Source organism: Anabas testudineus, chromosome 1 (genome assembly GCF_900324465.2).
Source record: "Anabas testudineus chromosome 1, fAnaTes1.2, whole genome shotgun sequence".
NCBI classification, from domain to species: Eukaryota; Metazoa; Chordata; class Actinopteri; order Anabantiformes; family Anabantidae; genus Anabas; species Anabas testudineus.
The window spans coordinates 15,534,772-15,558,357 of NC_046610.1; the positions used below are offsets into that span (position 1 = coordinate 15,534,772).

General features: G+C 42.4%; 1 protein-coding gene across 1 annotated transcript in view; it reads right to left on the reverse strand.

Annotated features, from left to right (window-relative positions):
* ntn1a (netrin 1a) overlaps nucleotides 1–23,586 on the reverse strand; it is a 49,684-nt gene that overhangs the window by 14,765 nt on the left and 11,333 nt on the right. Inside the window, exons 3-4 of the mRNA XM_026358875.1 lie at nucleotides 8,034–8,222; nucleotides 754–903 (exon numbers count right to left, since the gene is read on the reverse strand). Coding sequence (XP_026214660.1) covers nucleotides 754–903; nucleotides 8,034–8,222 — 339 coding nt within the window. The remainder of the gene's footprint in view (nucleotides 1–753; nucleotides 904–8,033; nucleotides 8,223–23,586) is intronic.

Here is a 23,586-nt window from a genome sequence, read left to right on the forward strand (position 1 = left end):
TAAAACGGGGCTGTTAAATTTACTGCTACATTATAAAGAGCTAACCAGAGAATCCAGAGTTTATTTTCATCTCACACGGATCACTGCAAGTCTGACACCTCGACATTCCCACATAAGTTGATTATCTATACATACACATCCTAGAGCTAGTAGAGATAAAAATAATCAATGCCTAACATCCTGTTCTAATGCTGAGAGCCACAATTAACGTGCACTGTTTGCAACAGAAGAGATCAACTTCCATAAACCAGTGCTCTTATTATAAGTAAGGGGGCTTTAAGTCATCAAATGCAAGGGCATGCTTAGTGGTTAGGAGACACTGAAAGCAAGACTGATTTTGGAACTCAACCCAAATCCTTCTGCACTTCCATCTAAGACATTTTGGGACTTGAAGATGCTGCTGTTAACAGCTCTGCGTCCTTACTCAGATTTATGGAGCCCAACAAGCCGGGAGAGGGCTGCGCTGCCATAACCTTGAGGTTTGGTTTAATGGTGTGTTTATTTAAGCTAGCAGATTTAGTGGTCAGAGGAACAGTTGGACACTAAGCACTCGTCTGAAGAAAGGGATGAGAGGGTTTAAGCAGTGTGGGAGTGTCTAAAGCTGCAGAGGGTGTTGGGGTGTGTAGCTTTTGGATTATGTGTTGGCTTTATTGTGTGTGATGCTGGATGTGCGCATAAGTATGTGTATCAACACATTGCAGTGTCCGTGCGACCCTCCCTTTCAAATGTTTTCAGTAGACGGGTTCCACATACTTATGCACGGGGCAATGGGCGAGCGGCTCTGCTGGTAGCCTTTTGCACAGCGGTTGCACGTGATACCAGTCACGCCGTCTTTACAGGGACATTGTCCTGTGGTTTGGTTACAGGTTTTGCCAGCAGCACCCACGGGATGGCAATCACATGCTGTGAGGAAACAGAGGAAGAAAGAGAGGCAAAGTGAGTGGTCGCACGCACATGTGGGAGAGATACAAACATGTACTATCTACAGAGAGTGCAAGTGGGTACACAGCAGCAATGACAGCAGAGGTGGCGACAACAGGTGGTGGTGGTGGTGGTGGTGGGAGAGAGGTGGAGGCGTGCACAGAGACAGAGTGACACTTATTCTGTAGCGAGTGTACTGTCATGACTGAAAGGTCAACACATCCTTTAAGACATTTCTTGACATTTTGGTTAATAGCTAATTAGCCTGTGTCTATTACATCTACCACAATTAAAAGCTTCGAACACACAGTATCAGCACGATCTTGAATCCTGTGCCTGTGCGTGCCCCCACCCTCTGCATGCGGCTGTGGAACCTCAAGCTGTGTGTGTGAGGTAAAGAGAAAGGGCTGTGCATGTTTACCAAATGATAAAATAATGGAGGATAATCCTAATTGCCTGTTTCTGATGAACGCCGGGCTTTGAACGCGAGCCCAAAGCGTCTGTCACATTTCCTCCCAAACTGGGGGGTCTATCGAACACATATGCTTCAGGAATGTAATCATTTTACAATTGCTCGCCCCAGTCGTGGTCCTTGATTTCTTTCGCAGCCAAATCCCTGTCAAGTTGGAAATCAGCGTTGAATAAGAGTTGTCTGACAGTTGTTTCCATCTATTGGCAAAGAGGGGTGGTTGAATTAATAGTGTTGCTCACAGTCTATATTGTAATTCCCGACTGTCTAATCCAGAGCACAGCAGTCGTATTAATCCATCAGTCACTTTTATTTCTTTACTCACAAAACCCGCAAAATCTCACCACCATGCTATATTTCCTGTTGATTTCTTATGTAAAACCAGTGATGCTGAATTTCAGCCAGCTCTGTTCATTCGCTGCCCCTCCCCAGAAAAAGTTTCTGCATTGTGTCACTTGTTACTCTGAAAGGCTTCAAAGGCGTATCTGAATCATGTACTTTGAGGTTTTTGAGGGTATTTAGTGGTTTGGCCTGTTTTGTTTCTAACCATACAGACTCTTCAGCCCACAGTTCCAAATTACAGCTTCGAAACAACGTGCTCATTTCAGCACGCTGCAATGAAACTGGTCTTTAAAATGTGTGAATGTCGCAATGATGATAGTGGTAACAGCTATTTAACACTGAAGCCTGTGCATACAACCAAAAACAAACATTACTAATTAAAAAGATGAAGCATTTTTTAATCTGACTGCAGAGAACGATTCGAGTTTATGGGTGAATTTGCCATCAGTTTAGTGCATCTGTTATCTTCGACCGGCCATTCAGTCAGGTTGTATGAGAGACAAGCTCTGTGGGAGATCCATATTATAACAGGCCTCAGGGGAAACGCTGCTGTAAACCTGTAATGTAATATGGTGCCTGTTCCCTTCAAGACCGACCTCAGACTTTTAAAAACAACATATTTTGGGGGATATTTTGACAAGTTATGCTCAACAGGAAAACCATCCTCCGGGTTTAGGCCATCATTTTGCAGGAGGCAGGCCACCACGCCTCAGCTCACTATTACTCTCTCTCTCTTGCTTTTATCTCTATTGCCCGTTTCCTGTGATTCAGCTTCTGTTGCTGCTCTTATCTCGTCTTTGTGTGTGTGTCTGTGTGAGCACTTGTGTTGTTCGCCCTTCTTATCACACTCCAAAAGCCTCCCTAAAGTGTGTGTACCTATTAGTGCCTTTATCAGGCCAATCTGTCACCGCTTTCATTGCTCAGTTGTGTCTAGCTTGGTGAGAGGAATGGCACACACACACACACACACACACACACACACACACACACACACACACACACAGTCTCAGGAAGCCCAATAAACAGCGTGGAGGCTGGTCTAGCACGTCTTCAGGCCTGTAAATTTAGGAGCATGTCAGAGGAGAATGAGGAACAGGAGGGCAAAGTGCGTTTGTGGTTGGAGCTTCAGAGAGCTCAGGTTATATTTTTAAGAGCATCTGTCTGTAACCACAGCTCAGAGCCCGAAGCCTGCCAGTAAATCAACGTGCACAGCACATGGTTTACAGGTGGGAAACACTCAGCCTCCCTTTCCTCCTCCACAATTGGTCCTTCTCATCGACTTGAGGGCTGATTGACTCACTCGCTGTCCACCTAAATGACAAATTGGTCGACTCTCTGACTGGATGACCCACCTACCGGCTAAAGTATTGGTTTACTGGAGGTGTGAGTGAGAGTTTCTAGGTTTAAGTGTGTGTCCACTTAACGGTTAAGTGCCTGTGTGCTTCACTTCACGGCTACTCCAGATGACTCAGGGAGATATCGGGACAGCAGAGCAAGGGGCCCTTTCCGTCTCGACAGGTCCAGCAAGGAGAAGTGACAGAAGTTTATGATTAGAGCTTTAGGTGTGTGTACATAAGGGATCCTGTGGTCATTTTCTAGCAACGCAGAAGGGATTAGTCGTGTATAAATGCCATCATTCTAGATAAAGACAACATTCCTAACACTGAGAAGCTCTTGAGGCTGGGAAAAGAGTGAAAAATGCTCTTGGTCTTTTCAAAGGCAGGCGGTTGGACCTGAGAGTGAGATTGCACAGTGTGAGAATTTTGAACTTTGCATTCATCGTTTACTATAAAGTTTGTGTTTGAAGTCTGAACTCTGCACTGCCCCCCCCTATTTGGATTGTGGACTCTGTGCCAATAAGAATCATTTGTTAGCCCTGGAGGGAAGCCAAGCTACCCGAGTCTGTGTTCTATTATAATTAGGTTTCTGAGCCTCCACAAGTATCTTTAGAGAGCAGGAAGAGACAGCGTTGTTGGGTTGTTGCGCTATACATCCACGTCTTTCCAAATGACGTGTTTATCTAACAGAGGGCGTGCCCCACTTATTGGGCTGTCAACGTTTTATTGATCTGATTAATAAGGCGCAGTGACCCAAACACTCTCGCATTTGGCGAGCGAGAGCACCTTAAAATGTTGGACTCATGAGCTTGTATTTGGGAATGATGCAAAACACTGCACATGTGTGTACTTGTAATTGAAAACACGCTGCGATATCAGCATCACACAGATTGCAAATCTGACGCTAAAAAGTGAAGTCATAAAAAACAATATTTTTCAAATACCAAACATTTTACATGTGGTTGATGAAAGAAAAAAAAAAACCCTAGTGTGTCAATGGAAGACACATGCGGAGGAGAGGGAGCCTAAAGCCTAATTTTCATCTATATTCAAAATATCTTCCACATCCCACTGACCAATCTAATCATATGCTGGGTGATGCTTCCAATGTGAAGGCCTCAGTCACAGATCCAATGGCAGCTTAATCAAGTTTGATTTTATGATGTGTAGATGTTCTTCTGAGGAAGGCTATCAATAGCAGAGTTCATTATTTGTTATCATTGTTGTTTAATAGACTACAGATTCCATATCAAGATGGGCTCTTGAAAACATTGCTAATGTATTTTATTAATTTAAAGTTAAATTTAGTCTGGTTACCTCATTTATACGTCAGAAATGTTCAAAGTGTGCTGCATCTCTTGGTCTTTTCAGCTCTCACCACTTTAAGTTAAACCAATCAGTTTTTCTGTCAAATACGACCAGTGTGTTTCGTACAAGCAAATGCTGTTTGAATCGTATTCTCTGTTTACACTCTTGCTCAATGAGGGGTGAAGTAATACATTTCAGCGTTTAAATGGAGCCACCAGGCAGGGCTCGCTCTGCAGTGAATGAGCTGCTGCAGTCTTCTACTTGTATTGGCCTCCTATGGAAATGAGCTGCTTTCAGGGAGGATTGTATTACGCATATAAAAGCAAACTCTTGTGCTCCTCGACCTGCCCGTGCTCCTGCAGCACCGAGCCTCTTCCAAAAGCCACACAGCATAAGGCTCTTTCTTTGAGTTCAATGAATAACCAAACCTCTTAATTGCTGTCACTTCGGTGCAGCGCTCATGCTGCTTGAAGAGCGGACAGAAATTAGTTCTGCGGTTTGAGTTTCATTGAATTATCGTGAGTTATGATGTGGTAAACCTGGGAGAATTTAGCAGGGCAAGACTTTGACAGCACATAAAGGTGTTTGACGTAGGGGAAAAAGTTGTGTGTGGTAAGTTTAACTTCATTAACAGAGAGAGAGAGAGAGAGAGAGAGCATGTACAATACAATGACACACATCCTTAAAAGCATCATCTGTAACTTTCCAAATATAGTTTGCAAAAATATGTTTTAAATGGCAAAAGAAACAGTTCATGCTTCGTATCATTTGTAAGCTTGGGGTAATTACCACAGATCTTTATTCTAAGTCGGTTTTGATGTAACTGAATACCTCTGTAGAACTTGGACAGCGCTTGCTCAGGATCACGCAGCGCTGGGAGGAGTGGGAGGTGCAGAAACTCTGGCAAATTTCAGGGATTAAATTGAACAAAACCGTTTGGGTTAGCTGACAATTTTATAAATGATGATGAAATGTGTTTACATTCACGGGCTGCAGAGAATGTGAGGGAGTCAGAAGTGTGTATCTAGTGTGGCTGAGATGATTTGCTATTTACTCGTTTGGAGATGTTAATATAATGAGAATATGACATGACTGCACTCCTGCTGATGAGTTATTGGATTGTAATATTCGTGTAACAATAATATTATTGTAGAATGTATTATTTGATTGTTATAATTATTAAAGCTGTAACTAATTACAATTTTAATTAAATCCTTTGATTCTTTATTAATCATTCTGTGTCAGTTGTCAGACTGACCAACTATTTAAACAAAAAATAATAATAATAGATTGAAGTTTATTAACTAAATTAAGTTAGGTATTAATTAATGATTTCATATAGTTTTGATGTGGCTTGAGTTTGTTATACTGAAATAGTCTAAATGAATGAGTCATGCATTAGTGAGAAGGCTGAGAGCTCCAGACAGAGTAAGATGAGAAAACCGGCCTGCACAGAGACAGGATGCATGCAAGGAAGACAGATGTAGTTGAAGACGGCCGAGTTCCTGTCAGAGTCCAAAGCAGTAGCACGAGTTATCAAAAAGCTTTACACAGACATAAAATATAGAGGCAGGCCCACATATTCAGATGCACATGTACTGTACATAGTCAGTTTACTCCAGATGTCAGAGGTCCACATCAGGTGCATTTTTCATAGCTGTTGACTTGCTTTGCTTTGTTTTGACTTCTACGTCATGACTCATATATCCAACGTTTCCCAACATCTAATTAGTCATCATTGTCGTATGAGAGCAGATTTCCACATCAGTGGAAACAGATTATTCTTACTGCAGACAGCTTGTTTTCTAGTTATGTGTTATGACATTTTATCTTAAAACATGAAATGAGATTTGGAGCATTACAACCAAAACCACTGATGCATTTGTTTTCCTGTGCCAACCTAAATAACGCCTGCTCGCTTCAAAGGTCTATCCAGTGTCAGCGGGCTCACCAGTGTGACCAGTGGAAAGGTAATAATTATCAGACACAGCCTGAAATAATTGGGTGTTTGCTGAATCAAAAGGTCTCCATCATCTGTAGGGCACTGGAGAAAATTGCAGTAAACTGATAAATAATAGTAAGCTTGTAATTATGATTTAATTATTAAGCAGAATAGATGGCAAAATATGCTTGATCACATTTTGTTGAATGTATTTAGCTGCTTCTTTTCTATGCAAGTGCACATTAACGTCTCTTAATTCTGCAGAGAAAAGCACAGAAGGATCTTGAGGCAGCTTTTCCATTACGAGAAACGAACCCCCCCCCACAGAAGTGAGTTATGGGATGCTGAAAGAATCAAGTCTTTGACACATGAGAAGGAATGTAAAAACAACAAAAAAAAAAAAAAAAAAAAAAAAAGAGGTTGAATCTCCACAATTAGCCTGCCTGGTAGACACAGCAGAGGATAGGGGTTAATGATACAAAACATCCTGACGTGATGAATGCTTGTTTGCATTCCTGCTCGACAGGAGAATGGGCCCAAAGCCACGGAAGGTGTTAATGTCAGTTTAGGAACATCGCTCATGAGCGGCTGCAGGGGTGAAAACATGGACGCATTTGTTATGGATTTATGTTCATGCAAGGAAGGAAATGTGTCCTCGATATGGCTGCTGGATGTAAAGCAACTTTGTGTGACATCTTTCTGCGTTCGTCTGACATATGTTTTAATTCCAGCGGCACTGAGCATGTCATCTTTTGCAAAGAGAATGAGGCTGCACATTATTTTGCTGATGTTACATAAAAAAACCCCACTAAGACTCAGTGTCAGCAGGCAGCTAATATTCCCTTATTCACTGCCTTTAGAAGTGGGAGCAACTCAACTCAGAGGTGTCTCTGGGCTTGTTTGCACAGGGACTCAGCCCCTGTTATCTTTCCCTGCAGCTATAGAAGAGGTGAGAAAACATATCCTCTCTCTTTTCAGCCCCCCGCCGCCCCCCCCCCCCTTCCTTCTCCTCATCCTCCATCTCTCTTTCTTTGACCCTTATTAGCTATGGTGTGGGCAGATGGCATGCGATTCATCCCAGCGCTGAGTAGTGAGCACACCTGCGTGGGGGTGTTTTCCTCTTCTTCTTCTTCTTTCTACCACCGTCGCTCCCTCCCATCTTTCAAACCCTTGCCACCTCTCTGAAACTGACTTCTGCTTTGTCTCCTCCTTTTCTCTGCAGCCCTTCCACCGCAGACTCTTCCCAGATTGTCATTTGTGTTTGACCTGCACCCGGGGATCACTTCACACCTCGGTTCTGTTTGTTTTGCTTGTCCTGTCATTCCCTCACCTCCTCTCAAATGAAGCCAAATAACTCAGTATTGATGAGGGAACACCCAGTTGAACCCATCCATACCACCACGACCTCCACAATCCCAACACACCCCCTGCTCATCTCTGCTGACAGAGGGAGATGAGGGCAAAACAGGCACAGGAATGTAGGACGGCTGGCTTCCCCCTACCTACCTCTGTAATTCATCTAAAACTGTTTGATAATCTCAGTAGTGGTTGTGATGCTGTGTATGTCTGAAATATACCAGAGGTCAGCATGGACACTCTGACACAGCATTTCCCTCCGTCCCACTGATGCATTCAATTGTGTTCCTGTTACCTCTCCAATCCAACTGAGTGCTTACATAATCGGACAGAAACAAAGGAAGAAAGAGCGCTGTACCTTTGCAGGCTTTTCTGTGTGAGATGGGTTTGGACAGGTCCCTGTAGTAGCCTTCCTTACAGTAGTGGCAGTGGCGACCCGCTGTGTTGTGGCGACAGTTGAGGCAGACGCCGCCACTTTTCCTCCCCGACAGCTTGTAGAGCTCCATGTTGAATCGACACCTCCGGGCGTGAAGGTTACAGTTACAGGCTGAGGAGGAAATGACCAGATGCAAAGAAAGTTTATTTATCTTCAAATGACTGATAGTATGTTATTTTAAAGCGTAAGAGTAACATAAAACCTGGACATCAATTCAAAAACTTCCCAGAAAGTGTGTGTGTGTGTGTGTGTTTAACAAACCATTTCGCATAGGAAGTGCTTTTACTATGTGTCTGTAAAGATATGCGTAGACTGTAATGACTGTAATGACACAGCTTCAAAACAATTTTACTGGTGAGTTATGTAATAACTCTAAAGCAGAATAACTGCCTCATGTCGCAATTTCAATAAACTGTGGGTACTGATCTACATTTTAGAGAGCATCCAGCCAGTGAGGGATTTGTTTGTGCGTTTTGTGAAACTTGACTTTGAGCCACCACAGATACAGTACTAAGGAAAAATATAGAGACTGAATTTTTCTGATACTGAGGTCAAACAATCCATCCTTTTCCCACATGTGGCTTTTGCTACCACTATCCATCTTTCATTCTCTGCCTTTTGCTCGACAACTTCTCTACTCCTCACTCCTCTTCCTTCTCCTCAAGGTCCTCGACTGCTTTTCAAAGTCTAAACTGTACCAAACTGAAAGCGGAGATCTGGTATTACCATTCCTCCGTTCCCTGCAAATCCCTCTGAGCATGTGCAAGACTCCTCACTGCTGCTTGTTTACTGATAAGTACAGTTGCCAGCGCTGAGTTTAATTAGCCGGCTGATGTTTATTCATGACTTTCTGGCAGCACAGCGAGGCAGAATGCCCAACTTCATTAAGACCAGCCGTCCGAGACGCTGGTCCTCCACCACCAGCACAGACACATTCATGCATTATTGACAGCAACACTTCAGATACAGTTTATGGCTCGACTGTGTGGGAGCACGGCGCGTGAGTGCACATATGGAAATGGGTGTTATATAGTTTCCAACTGGGGGTCCTCTGGTTGGTTCGTCAATCCATGTTTTTCTGCAACACCTCGTCACACAGCTCTTTTCGTCATCTGCCCATCATGATGGTGGGAAATGACCACTGGTGTGTGCGGGTGTTTGCGAGCGCATTTTGTGTGATTAGTGCGTGTGGTGTGTGTTTTATGAATGCGTGCATCTATCTGTTAGAGACCCCATGAGACTGCTTCTCTTCACTCCAAGGACCTAATTACAATATCTTTTCTATATACACAAAGTACACACACACATAGCAGCAGCAGCAGCTCTGTGCCTTATCAGCACTGACTTGGTTTTTCCCTCTTTTCTGCAGGACAGCAAGGTTTTAATTAGTCACATGTTCTTCTTTCCTGCTTCACACTGTTGCTCTTAATCTGCAGTATGTAATGACTCTCATTTATCCATAATCCAACAACAAGCCTTTACTAAATGACAGCACACTATTTCTATAATATTACTCACAAAATAAAAGATGTTCTACATGGAGTGATGGCTGATTAATCCTGTGGACGTACTTTTTCCTTAAGGTGACACAGAGCTGATGTTTTCATTGTTGACTTAAACTAGATTTACACCTGTACGCTACTCGTGTTGTTAGCGTTTCAGACAGCAGAGCAGATTCTTTGCCTCACTGGAAAACCACTAAAGCCCACTGATAGAGTGAGTGTTTCCACAGATCTGCTGAGATATAAGAGAGGTCGGGGGGCAAAAGAGTATCAAGCTCTCTTTCACTTTTAGATATTTTGAGAAGCTAACGCAGTTAAATAAACTTTTCCCTGTTTGGACAGCTCTCAGTGATCACTGTCACTAATGTGTTGAAAATCTTGGGCCGGCTGTCAGTTCGCTGTGATTCCAGCTTGGGGCTACAGCTGGTGAAAGCTATCTGTGAGCAAACCTGCAGGGAACAGGGATCTCTGTATAGAGGAGCAAAGCTGATGGACTGCCAGTAGATGACCTGTACACACAGCTTTGTTACTCTCCAAAGATTGTTTCACACCCTCCATGAATGAAAGGAGAGTCCTTGGTGAGAATAGTGCTGTTGTCCTGGAAGGCACATTGATGTGACACCTCACATCACATAGTTATAATCTGAAGTTACTGTTCACTTTTGTTATTCTCTTGGGCAACTTGAACATATATGAACTGCGAAAATGACACTATGCTCTATGACTATGTCTCTGCGCTTAAGCTTTCATCCTCTGCTCCTACAAATCAATAAAATTTTGGAATTGCGTATAGGATGAAAGTCATTACCACATGCAGTGGTAGAACGGATATTAACATTCCTGCATCACAGAATTGAAGTAGACAACAATACAATGCAACACACACACACACACACACACACACACACACACACTCACTCCTCACACCTGCTCTGCGCAAACAGCAGGATTTTAAGGTTTCTGAGACACAAAGCTGAGCTGTAGTTTTCTTGCAGTCAAGCAATCAGCTCACACACTTTCACGGCAAACAAAGCATTTACACCAAAAGACACGCACATGGCAAGTGCACCAGGTGCACTTTAGAGTTTGGGACTACATGTAGGTTACTGTGGTTCTACATTTGAGCTTTGTGTAAAATGACAAGAATAAATCAACGTCCACAAATACATTGAGAGGATACTAAGTAACTATAAATGCAAAGAGAGACAAAGTAAGATGGTTTAAAACATTATACCTCTTGTCTTTTTTTTACATATACATTTTTAGTAGCTTTGTTTAATTGTTGATTGTAATCGTTAATTTGTTAAATGTGCAGAATTTGTGATAATTTGAGAATTACTGTTAACAAAGGATAATGTTTTCTCATAAAAGGCCCTAAAAAGTTTGGCCTGTTTTCAATCAATTCAACTGCTCCAGGCTGGATTAGCGAGTCGGTGACCGGCTATAACCGCCCCCAGGTGAGCCGTAAAAAGAAGTGTGAACTGATGCCTTTAACAAATGTAACTGAATTAGATGGATAAAGCTAAGCTTGGCCAAAGCTTTTCAACACCTCGTGTAATGTGGACCACAGCTCTCTGAAACGACAAAAAGCTGCACTGAGTGGTTCAGCTGTAGATTTTAGCCTCCGAATGTAGAATTTAACAGGGAACTGATTTGTTTATCAGGTGTTTGTATTTCCTGCACATCCCAGGAAACACTGTTTCTCAGCACAGTGTCTGAGTGTGTTTTGGAAAATGATTTAGTTCGAGTGTTTCCCAGCCTCTATCAACTGACCTCAGGCTTAGAGCAGCGCACAGGCACCTTCCCTCAGCTAATTAGAGGGAAAATTCAACCAACAGAGCTGGAGGTTGAGGCTAAGCTCACCACACTGACGATAAGCCTTCTAATTTAACAATGTCGGTCACAGCCTCGATTTGCTCTAAAGAGACACTCAAGCAATTGATCTCTGCCACTTTCACTCTAAATCCACATGCTGGATTTGTTGTAGCCGCTGCTTCACTTCACCAATTATAAAGACACGAAACAGAAAAAAAACACAAGGAGAGTTTGTTGCATTTTATAAAATCTCAGACCATCTTAACGACCTCCACTGACAAATGACCGTCTTTAATGTATAAAGTGAGTCTGCAGTGGACATATGAAAAAAAGTTGATGATTTTTCCAGCCCTCAGCAGACGTCAGCCTCCCCTCTGCCTCCCCTCTGCCTTTCCCTCTGCCGTTCACCCAAACATGACAGAATATCAAATCCCAACACCGTCGCCAGCGGGCTGAGGACCAGCAGGAGTCCTGCTATTGTGTCCCCTGTTTTGAAACAAACGGCAAGGGGAGTCTACTGATGAACAGTTTACTTTAAATCCTGTGGGTGCGCCCAGAAGAAATCAGATTGACGTCTAAACACTGGGCATCCTTGTTTAAGGTTGGAGGGAGGTTAAGTGAGAGAAAGAAAGAAAGAAAGGTGTATTTCTGTATAAACTGTGCCCAAAACATGTCTGGAAGAACTTCATAATCTCCCTGTGTTGCACAGTGCATAAAATTAGATCAAGGCAGTCTGTAAAAGATCTGTCTTTGCTTCTCCACACACACGCACACACACACAAACACACACACACACACCTTGGCTTTATCCACAGTGCTCGGGTGAACTGCCCTCTGCACAGCTATCCTGCAGACACCCTGCTGCATGCTGCCCCTTTTCTGTCTCTCTCTCTCTGTCTCTGGGGGTCAGTGGAGAAACATGACACACATGCCAGGAAAGTTTGGGAGGTTTGGTTCTTGTCATGGCCAAACACAGAATCAGATGTGTGCTGAGCACAAAGCCCCACATGGATCCATTTCAAAGATCCAGCGAGTGAACATCATATGTGCAACTGTGACCTGCACCAAATTTAAATGTCATAAAGACAACTCAAGAAAATCACATTTTGGTTTTCAAAGATACCAGTTATAATTTTCTTCTGATATTGTCTAAATCATTATTTCAGTCAGAAGTTTATCAGTTCACAACATGATGCTTGCTTGCATGACAATTTAATTAGCAGTTAATTCTTGTGTAGTTCTAAAGCATGACCAGGTCCTGAGACATGACATACAGTAAAAAGTAAAATTTTACATCCAGTAGAAAAAATTCACTGCTGCCCTGTGGGATAAACATTTTCCTTAATAAACTATTTAAATCTGACAGTAGCAATTCTGGTATCATATTTTTGAGATAATTTGCGTCCTGTGGATAAAAGGTAAAGTAAAGTAAATGTTACTTAATATATTATATGTAAAAAATGACAAATACCGTTGTTGCCTTGTACATGTTATTTACTTAAATTGTTTTTTTTTGTAAAATGTGCTTAATATATTGAAAGAAAATTTTTTTTCTTTTAACTATTGCTATTGATACTTCAATGGGTGAACAGTATTTCACTGTAGTATTCAACTAGTGTAGTTGATTATGTTGAAATTAACTATTTTAATTTGGGTAATTTTATGCATTTCAAAGCACTGTACTTTATATTTAAACAGTGGAAAAATATAAGATTTAAATGTAGAATTATATGAAATTTGTTATATATCGCATAATTAACTCCAAAAATGTAGTGAAGCAGAGTAAAAGTTGCAGTATCCTGCTCTGGAGAGGACATATAAATTAAGTAGAAGCACCTCAAATTTGCACATCCTTACTAAAACCATGTCTCTGCCACAGCTTTGTTCATTTCTTTATTATTATGAACGCTGATGTTCATGTGGTGCTCTCTGCTGAGACTAAACCACAGTGAATTTCCAACTAAGATAAATCTGATTCTGAATTTGTAGTACAATACATAATATTTCTTTGCACTCTAACCACAGTTGACAGGAGGCAGATTGTAATAAAAGAAAATCCTGACAATGTGTGATGACACACTACATACAGTTCAGATGATGTATATGACAATCCTCACTGTAAATAGAAAACAAACCCTGATATTAGCCTTTAATGTCTGGTGTCTTGAGCGGAGACATCACAAACAATCATTTTGCACCCAGAATAATTCCCTTGTTGATATTTTCAGGGGAGGAGTGACATGAAACATGCTCTTGGTGACAGGTACAGGTAGTTGTGCCTCATATTGGACTGAAGAACGAAGAAGGCATCAGTCAGCGATGACTGCATTTCACGATGAAGAAATAATCACTGATAATGACTGTTTCTCTCAAAACAACTGAAGAATTTCACTTTTCTGTTGAGCCAAAACACTGAAAAATATGAAATGATGAAAATATTTATGTTCGCTCAGTCACCAAGATGTGCTGTATATATAGCCCTCTGTTACATATCAGTTTATACATCTATTTTGTGGCAGCAATTAATTTAATTACATCCTGTTTCCAGGCTCTTTGTTTAACAGTTTATTTAACCTCCTATAAATTAAAACAATACGCCTTTTAATCTTATGTTTGTTGATGCAGACATGAAAACGGAGGGAATTTCCAAATACAACCAGAGCTAATTGAGGGCATTTGATGGATTGAGTTGACAGATCAAGTACACAACTCAGTGTTTTGTGTTAGCATTACCAGCCTAATTCGTCTTTTAAAAGATTCAACTTTTTTTTGTCTTTCATTAAGTGTTGCCAAAGTATGTTTAATTTCTGTACACAAGTACAAACACATGTCTTTATGCATTATTAAACAATAAATCAGACACAGGAAGTCTGAGCTAATATTTGCAATAATATGCAATCGGCTCCTCGCTCTTAATTGCCTAAAGTGCCATGTTTTGAACCACACATTTCATATTTTGACTTAATAAAATACATTTTGAAGAAAAGATCTGAAGCTAATAAAACCAAATTCCACGTTTTATTAGTGGGTGTGTGGAGCTGGTCTGTGTGTATTGGGGAGCGCCCTGGGAACGCTGGGAAGCTCCGGGGTGCTGGAGTGAGGCTGCAGACGGGTGGGAAGAGGGAAAACAAAGTAGGATGAGGTGCCCACTGCAGAGATTATGTCAAGCTAATTTAATTCCTTTATTGCAGCCAATTAGCCACAGCACTTTAGCCTCCTGCGAGCCCTCTAGCCCTCTTCACTCGGTCTCTAATGACCCCAACTAAACTCTGAATCTCAGCTGCTCCCAAAGAAGGCCATGTTTCACAGCTGCTGTATTTTTAATAAGCAGTTTGCCTTGTAGACGCTGTAGCGAGGATGAGAAAGATAGTGAGAAAGGGAATGAGGGAAATATATTGACAGAGATGAGCAAGAAAAAAGTAGAAAAAAGAGAAAAGAGACCGGGACTGGGAGCGAGATCAGTGTGCTGCTTGTTAAATCCCAGGCTTGACTTGAGGAGACTTGGCTAATTGAGACCAAGTCATACAGAATATTCATCGGTCCTGCAGGGTTATCAAAGGCAGATTAAATATGCGGCGAGGACTGATTTCCAGTGGAAAGATCCGTACAGCCTTTACTCACTTGTGTAACCCCCTTTTTTTTTTTAAATATCACTCGAGCTGTTTATTTATTTCTTCTTTCTTTATTTCATAATTTAACTCTCAGATGTTTTCTGAAATTTGGCCAAATTATGCAATTCCCAATGCAGGCAGAGACTACGGTGCACGTCCTGTCCGCGGGCGATAAATTTGACTGACGCAATTAAAGAGCGGTGAGAACCGACCTGCTTCAGTGCACACAGGGATCCCTCATGAAGCTATTTACATCAAAGTGAAGCTTAATATTAAGCAAGGGGTTTACAGGAGACTTCAACATAAATACCACATAATAGTAGAGCAAAACACACTTACAGGCCCCTAGCCAAGACAAGTCACAATGAAGTATTTCAGGTATTTAAAGTAGAAATTCTTAAAGTAGTAATGTATCTAATATATCAAATATTTATTTAAATGCTTTGAATAGTGGGTTACAGATTTTTCACATACTGAATGTGAAAGAATACAAAAATAATAATAACTTTTTTATTGTTACTGCACCTCTGCTGAAGCATCTGAACAGAAACCGCCAAGAGTGTTTAGAAATGTTCAAAACGCTCGTCTCATTTTGAAATGAGGGGAAAGAACACTGGAACGCATTAGACACATTAACACCATTTGAAATCCTACTATATAATCTGCTGTACATTTGCGTGCACGCCGTCCTACAATCTGCAGCAGGCTGTTCGAAGCCAAGCTAAATGGCCCATATATTCACTCTCTGTGTTCATGTGGGGGCTAATAAGGCTTTTCCTTTCTCAAGAGTCTAACTAGCCACACAGAGGCACAACAACAAAGAAAGGCCTAATGGCCTCCAATTTCCCGCATTAGTGCCCATTTAATGGCTGACCTGCCCTTTCGTTAGACTGCACAGCATGGGAGCACTTCTCAGCCCTGGGTGCGTGCGCACGCACACGCTTTCATACACTCACACACACACACACACCCACACACAAAGTGCTCCACAGTCACACTGCCTCAGGCTGCTGCAACACTTCCACCCCACGCTGAGACCACATAATAGGACAGTTTGTAAAAGGGCTGGCCTGTGATCAGTGGTGCATCCATTTGCTGAGTAATCAAGGATCTTTTGTCTGAACGGTGTGTATAAAGTGTGTGTGTGACGGTGTATGCGCATGTGTGTAAAAGCGTATGCACTTGCATGTGAGAGAGAGAGAGAGCGAAGGAGAGAGAGAGAGAGAGAGAGAGCGCTTCTCTCGGCCCATCTGTCTTTATTAGGGCGTCCAAAGTATGTCTCCCCGTGTGAGTGTTTGCGTGCGTAATTCTGAGATAAAGTGGCGCTGCCTGGAAAAGATCTCCTTCAATTCCTGTCTGTGTGAAAACACCAGCTGACATACAGTGCGAGAATAAAAGGGAGCCCGGCGAGAGCCACGCAGAGGCTGACGAGAGTGCGTTGTGTGTATGTCAGCTATGCCATAAAAATGCCATGGGTGGAGGATGACATTGGCAGGTCCTATTCAGGGCTATAGCGGTGAAAGGGTCTTTAGGGTGAATAACGATTCCTTAGGCCTGTCAGGTCCCCATAGCTCCCAGCTGAACAATACCCACTGAGAGCAGCTGTCTTAATAGCGTGAGGGACTGACAGCTTTAGGAGTGATGCGGTGCTCTGAGCGGCATCAAACTTTCCAAACAACGCTCCGCTGTGTGATAACATAATACAAGTAAACAGGACTGCGTTGTGACCGCCAGATAATTAAGGCCATGAATGCATCCTGTAGGTTTCCATTACATTGGAAGCTTTAAGGAACCTGAGTTGACAGTGTTGGCAGAGTCATATCACCGCAACGTTCAGGAACCCTCAAGTGTGAACGGATGTAGTGGCACCATAGCAAAAGATCCCTCCTACGCTTGATGTTGATTGGAACTAACTGGATTTACAGTTTCTGTAGCATGAAGACCGAAACCCTCTGCTTTCACTTACGTGAATGGTTGTGTATTAAGTGGTCGGGTTTTAATTGAAGGCCGATGAGTGGGAAAGGTGTATAAAAGTGTTGTGTTTGTCTGATTGAGCAATGTTTCCTTTTCAAAATAAGGGCGGATTACCAAAACAAGGGGGTTGAAGGTTCTTTCTGCCATCAGCGTCTGATCGGATAATCACAGTGTGAACTATCTGAGGCTTCACTCCTCCTCCTCAAGTATTAGTTGGAAATCAGTTGTGCAACGGTTTGCAATTGCAATGAAGCTCCCCGCTATGATCCTGGCTGACAAAGCCAAGTATAATAACCTTCCTCCACAGTCTTTGCTCTCTATTGTTTTACATCCAGCCATTACCTAACCTCATCTCCTCTGCCTAGAGCCTCCCAAATACCACGCAGGCTTTCGCAGAGAGGATGCTTGTCAGAAACGCTCCAGACAGATCTCTGAATCTCCCGCTCATGTCAAACATCACCTCCAGTCTATTTACCCTCTGAGTTTTGTCTCTATGGGACTAGCAGTTCCTTCGTGTTTTGGGTTCAAATAACTCCTGGCAAGACTTCTTGCGCGTTGCCGGCCCTGAGGGTGACTGGGATGGGCTGGTGCTGTCAGTGCTACACAATGAGACAGACCTTACACTCGGCTAAGTCATTCTCTAGAACTGTGATTCACGCTAATGCCGCAGTCTCTACAATTAGGGCAATCACTCTGCTCCAACAATGTTAACTAAAGATTTTAAACCCGGTGCATTATAACAGAATGTAGTCAGGCCAAAAGTGATGAGCTGAGAAAATAAACAGTGTTTGAAGGTTAGATGATTAGAAGATTAGATGAGTTAATTTGGCCCTTCAGGCAGTAGAAGGCGGAAAAATGTTTCCACCTTGTGAGAAAGGAGGAAAAAGAGAGAAGGCAAGACACTGGATGATTTCATCAGCAATTATAATGGCTCATCGTTCGCCTTCTCGCTTGTATTTGCTTCACAAACATATTTGTACAGTCTCCATTTTCCTCTAGGTTGTGACGAAGACCCTTTTGGAAAAAGGCACTCCCTACCTTACTCTGCAAAGTGTTCCCATATTGCAGTAACTCAGTCTTGAGGATAAACAGATGAGTCTTGAATTAGGGTTGTGATATAAATGCTCAGCTGGATTTCGTTCTGCTGGGTAAATGTTTATGGTTTCGACTCACTGATTAAATGCTCTTCGCCTGAGACAATCTCGATGCATTCCTCTCCAAAGTGCGTTCACCGAAGTGGACACAAATAATTTGTGGTTTGTGGATTTGGTTTGTAAGTTCTATACACTTTACACCCTCCATCCACCCCCTCCATCCACCACCTCCCTGTGACTCGTTTTCCAATAACAAATGTAATTTGTTCACACAAATACGTTGCAACACAACATGATCATTACATTTGCAACAAAAACAGATCGATATGAGCTTAACTTTCAGGAGACAGCGTTGGCAGAACCACTCACCTCACTGGAGAAGTAAATGCTTAATGTAAGGTGTGCTCAACACTGTTTTATTGCAGGCTCATTAGCAACCACAGCACCGTGGCCATGCTAAGCAGGTGGGGAACCTTTGACCTTCACACACACCCCATACATTCCTTTGTCAAGTCTCCTTTACTAAGTTACCACTCCTTCAAAACCATGAACCCTCCTCTATTCCTTTTTCCTTTAGGGAAAAACTACACCTTCCACGCTGCAGATGTCATTAGCGAGTGGATTTCTGACTGAGACAAATGTCTCTATAAAATTTATAACCCGTGACAACAGCTTCAGCTGAGCAGTCAAACATGGAGAATGGGAGAGGAGAGGAGTTCGAATTCTCCGCAACACAAGTTGATTAAGTGATAAATGATTATGGAGGAGTGGTGAGATGGAACAGAAAAGAAATAAATCCCAGCCTTTTCAAAAAAAGCCTCCATTCTTCTTCCTACTCTCCATCGCTCACATCTATCTACGTCTGTCCCTCCTGGAGAAGCTCACAGTGAATTCAAGTTCCCCTACTTGGCTGTGCGACCCTTTGTAACTCTTTTATAACCTGTCAGTTACTAGTAACACAGTCAGGGGGCATGTTTGGCTCAAGACCAGTCGCAATAAAATCCTAAATTGTAGCAACAGCCCCGTTTGACTGCTCTGAGTCCAGGAGGTCTTTGTGGTTTTTACTGTCAGAATGTCGTGTGTTGCTTGCTAGCGCATCACCTTCGCAGGATTTTGTCAAGCAATTATAATGTAATGTTTAATGAACAGAAAAGGACGCCTTTATAAAGAGAGTAACGTTCAACGTGAGTGAACTGTAGCTGAAAAGCTGTATGTGTGTGTGTGTGTGTGTGTGTGTGTGTGCACTGTACATTTTTGACTCCCTGCAACCAAGTCGAGCAAAGTCTCCTATCGAGAGGATGGAGTGAGCAGGAAGCTGCTGGAAAGCATAAATCTGAAACCCCACAGCTCCGCTCCTTCACTCCTTTGACACGTTTATTGTCCTTTTTTTCATTTTCCCCTTCTCCTTATATTGTCCTCAACTCTCATCCATTTCCAAACTGCACGTTCTTCAAACTTTAACCTGAATTCCCAAACACCCTGTGCCGTCTTTAAAACACCTCTGTGTGTACCTTTTAGTATGTGAGGGCAGGTAGAAGGGGGTAGAGCCTTCTCACCACCCATGCTCTAAGCTTTAATGTCCGCTCGATCGACAGTGGATGCTTGGGGTTTCTTTCTTGGAAAAGGCAGGAGGGAGTAGAGCTGCACGTTGAGAAATAAGCTCATGAAGCAGATTTTGCCAGACTGTGCTAGAAAGGCTGATGCCCAGACATAAAGGACGCAGAACCAATGAACTAGACGCTCTTTGTATGTTATTGGACCAGGAGAAGTATGAGTAATAACTGTGATGAACCAGTGAGGGACAAGGTGACTTCAGCAGGTACCTCAATGCTGCGGGGTATGATTAATGATGCCTCATTAGCAATATTCAGCAATTCTCTGAATTGATCTATAATCTCTTAGGACTAGTTAGACTAACTAGAAAAGTACAGACTTAATCGTGAGCTTAATTTGGGGAAAGTGAGTGCACACAGTTACAGTAAGTAACAGAGCACTTTTCAAGAGAAGGAGAGGATCGAAATGTGGCAAGAGTCGTCTTACGACTCTAACAGGAAGTGAGTTCTGAATATCCACCGAGTCACAATGAACATGGTCATAATCTAACACTATCAATACGATGAAACGCCCACTCCACACACTAAAGGGTTGTTTTCGCCTCTCAGTCATTCCTAAACCTACATGTCTGTCAGCTTTAATACCAGTAAGTACTGCGCTGTCCAATCTCTGTGCACAGTTTTGTCATGATTGTTGTGGCTACATTACTATAACCCGACAACTCATTTGGTAAGAAGCTTCCCATAAGAACAAGAGTCTGCCAATAAAGTTTTGGTGGGGTTCGTCATTAGTGTAACAGCAGGAGCTTGCTTGCCATCCTGCAGCAGGGACTGTGGCAGCTGGTTTGTTCCACGCAGATTGTTTCTGACGCTGATGGAGCAGAGATGTTTTTACTGTACTGGCTCCACAACCACACACACACACACACACACACACACACACACACACACACACACACCTACCTTTACACACATCAACCACTCTCTCTCCTCTCGCTTTCTTTAATTGCATTGTTGGAACAGTAGCTTTTCAAGGTTTTTTTTTCTTTTCTAGAGGAAACGATTTTCTAGCAAATATCGCAGCACTCTGTAACCAAATGTGACAATTCAGACTCGAGCAGGAAGAATACATCTGGGGAAGTGGAGACGGAGGAAAAGAGACCCTGCTGATCCAGAAACCCAAAACCTCATTGTAATTAAGTCATCGGTAGAAGGCAATTAGCGAGGGGTGGACTGGTCTTTGCCAGAGCAAGCAAACGACTGACACATGCTGAGAGTGAGCGCACTTTGCAATGAAAGAATCATTTTGCTGCATTAATAATGTGGCAACAGACAATGGTTGGTGTTTTTTTTAGGAACACTGCATATGCAAGTTGGAACTTGGAAAGAGAGAACAAAGAATGTTTTATCCTTGTGGAAAGCAAAGCAAACCGGAGGTTGACAGTGTTTTCTGACTCTCACCTTTCTATATTATGTATACAACACAGTACTGGATTTAAAATAGCAATTTGTTGATGAGTAAGAGGCTGTGGTGGAAGAACTATTTAAATAGTTTTCTTGTGCAGGGTTATTGGATGTAGCCCATTACCCCAGTAAGAAGAGGCAACTCTATTAAAAGGACAGAACATTTAAATTTTTTAAAATCTACTGTATCTGCATCAGTGCAGCCATGTTTTAACTAACGTAAAGGAAAGATTACAACTACAGCTAAGGTAATGTTACCGTAGGGAACGCACTTCATGATGAACAATGATCTTCTGCACTAAAGTAAGATGTCAGGACATTCACAACCTCCACACCTTTCTCTTTCTGCCTTGCCACATAAATGGTACGCTCCTTCCTGCATTGGCACTTAACACAAATTATGAGAATGCAGAATCGTCTGAAATGGACGTTCATCCCAGGGGAAGCGATGAGACAGGGGGGAGGATTTGAAAAAGATAAACAGATTATCAGTGTAAAGGTGTTGTGTCAGCTTTTACAGGTTTCCATCCAAATACTATCAGTATCGTAAGCTCAGTGGCTGACAAATCCACAGTGCTTCCCAGTGAAACCCAAGTGGTTGTGTAATTTATGTCAAGAGTAATATTAACCCCAAAAGTGTTACTGATTGTGGAGATATTTCTTTATATTTGCTCTGGCAGGACTCTCAGATACAGGATGATTGGGCTGCTCGGTGGGACAGGAAAATTGACTATAATGGTCAAATAGGCCACTTAAACTTAATCTAATGAAAATGACTTCAGCAAATACTTTGACCCCTTAGTGCACGTTTATTGTCTTAACATCTTGCAGCTGATTTATGAAGCAGTAAAAAACCCAGCGCAGGGCTGTTTCACAGCATCTGATACGGATCGCCTTTATCGTGTTGCCACAGAGTCTCAAATATTGATTTGCACCTGTGCGCAAATGCCGTCAACACATTTGCTTACCATCTTGCCCACTGTACTGTCATTTACACAGTTTGTTGTTAAAATGTGAAATCCTCCGCGCTGGAAAGGGAGGTGTTATTTCCTATGAGGTCACTGGCCGAGGCAGCAACCCAAACACTAGCCACTGTTATTCTTTTCCTTAAATCCCATCCTTCTGTTTACTTTTTTCTCTCTATCTCTGTTTGTGATTGCTTCGTTCTTTATTTCTTTTACTGATCTTGTTTGTTATTATGGCTCCGGGTTCATTTTATTTCCCGCCCTCTGCTGTGGAGACCCCTCGCAGAAACCCAATACCGTCTTTCATTCTAAAAGGGGAAACTGTGCTCCGTGTTTCTGGATTTTGAAACGGTGGCTGTCACCGGAGGCAGGACAAAGGCCACAGGCTTTAAAAGACAGCTGCTGAACTATTTGCCTGACAGGGACAGTTACCAACAGTTTTACCAACAGCAGCAGACTTAATAGACTGACAAAGCCAACAATGTTATGTGTCCGATGTCTTAATAGGGCTCAAGACTGTCTGACAACTTTAATGCAAAGTTCTTGTTAGTAAGTTTTTTATGTTTTTGTTAGTTTTTTTAAATTTAGATTCCAATATAAGGACATTATGGTATTTTTTGTTTGACCTGCAAGTCAATAAACAGATATAATTTAATCCCGAATAACCTGGGGCAGCGTTTGTGTTGGCCTCTGTTAAAACTCCCACAGCACACTGACAGACCAGGGCACGGATGACACAGAGGAGGAGATCGAGAACAGGCCCCCCACTCACAGCTACCTATATGCGTCTACATCTTTCTTCAGGAGACTCTCTCTCTTTTCCTCAGAGACTCTGACACAGTGGACTCATCTCCCTTCGGCTCCCAGCGGTTTTGCAACTCAAATCAACTTTCATCTCCAGCCAACAACCTGTCCGGGCGGCGCAGGAGAAAATACGACTAAAACAAGGGAGGGGGTTGAAATGCATTCTCCAGGTTCTTTTTATGATCAGATGGACATCTGGATATCCACACAAACCTGGTACATATGGTAATCATTTCAATATCTGCAAGTGTCCCTAGAGGTTAGACACCTGAAAGGGATAGACCAAGAGAGAGGCCACGTTTTTCTGTCATGCAGGTCCACAGAAAACACAGAGGGGCCCCTTTAGAAAATGAAAATCTTTGTCACAAACTATCATCTCATAACACAAATATTACCATTTATGACTTAGTTTCCTCCCAATTTCCTTATCGACCCCCATAATTAGGCCCATTTATTTGCTTTGTCATCTTTCATAGATACAGACTTGATGGCTAATTCAGCTAGAGGAGGAGGAGGAGGGTCTCCACAGCTGCCAAGGAGCCCTTTAAAATACACACACCCACCCCACATTAACACTATAGATGCAGCCCCCAGCAGCTGTGGAAGCTATTTAAATAACACTTACTAGTAGCATGCTGAGTCAAGTGTCTCTGTTTTTATCGATCTCTCTTCTTCTCGTTTCTTTTATTCTCG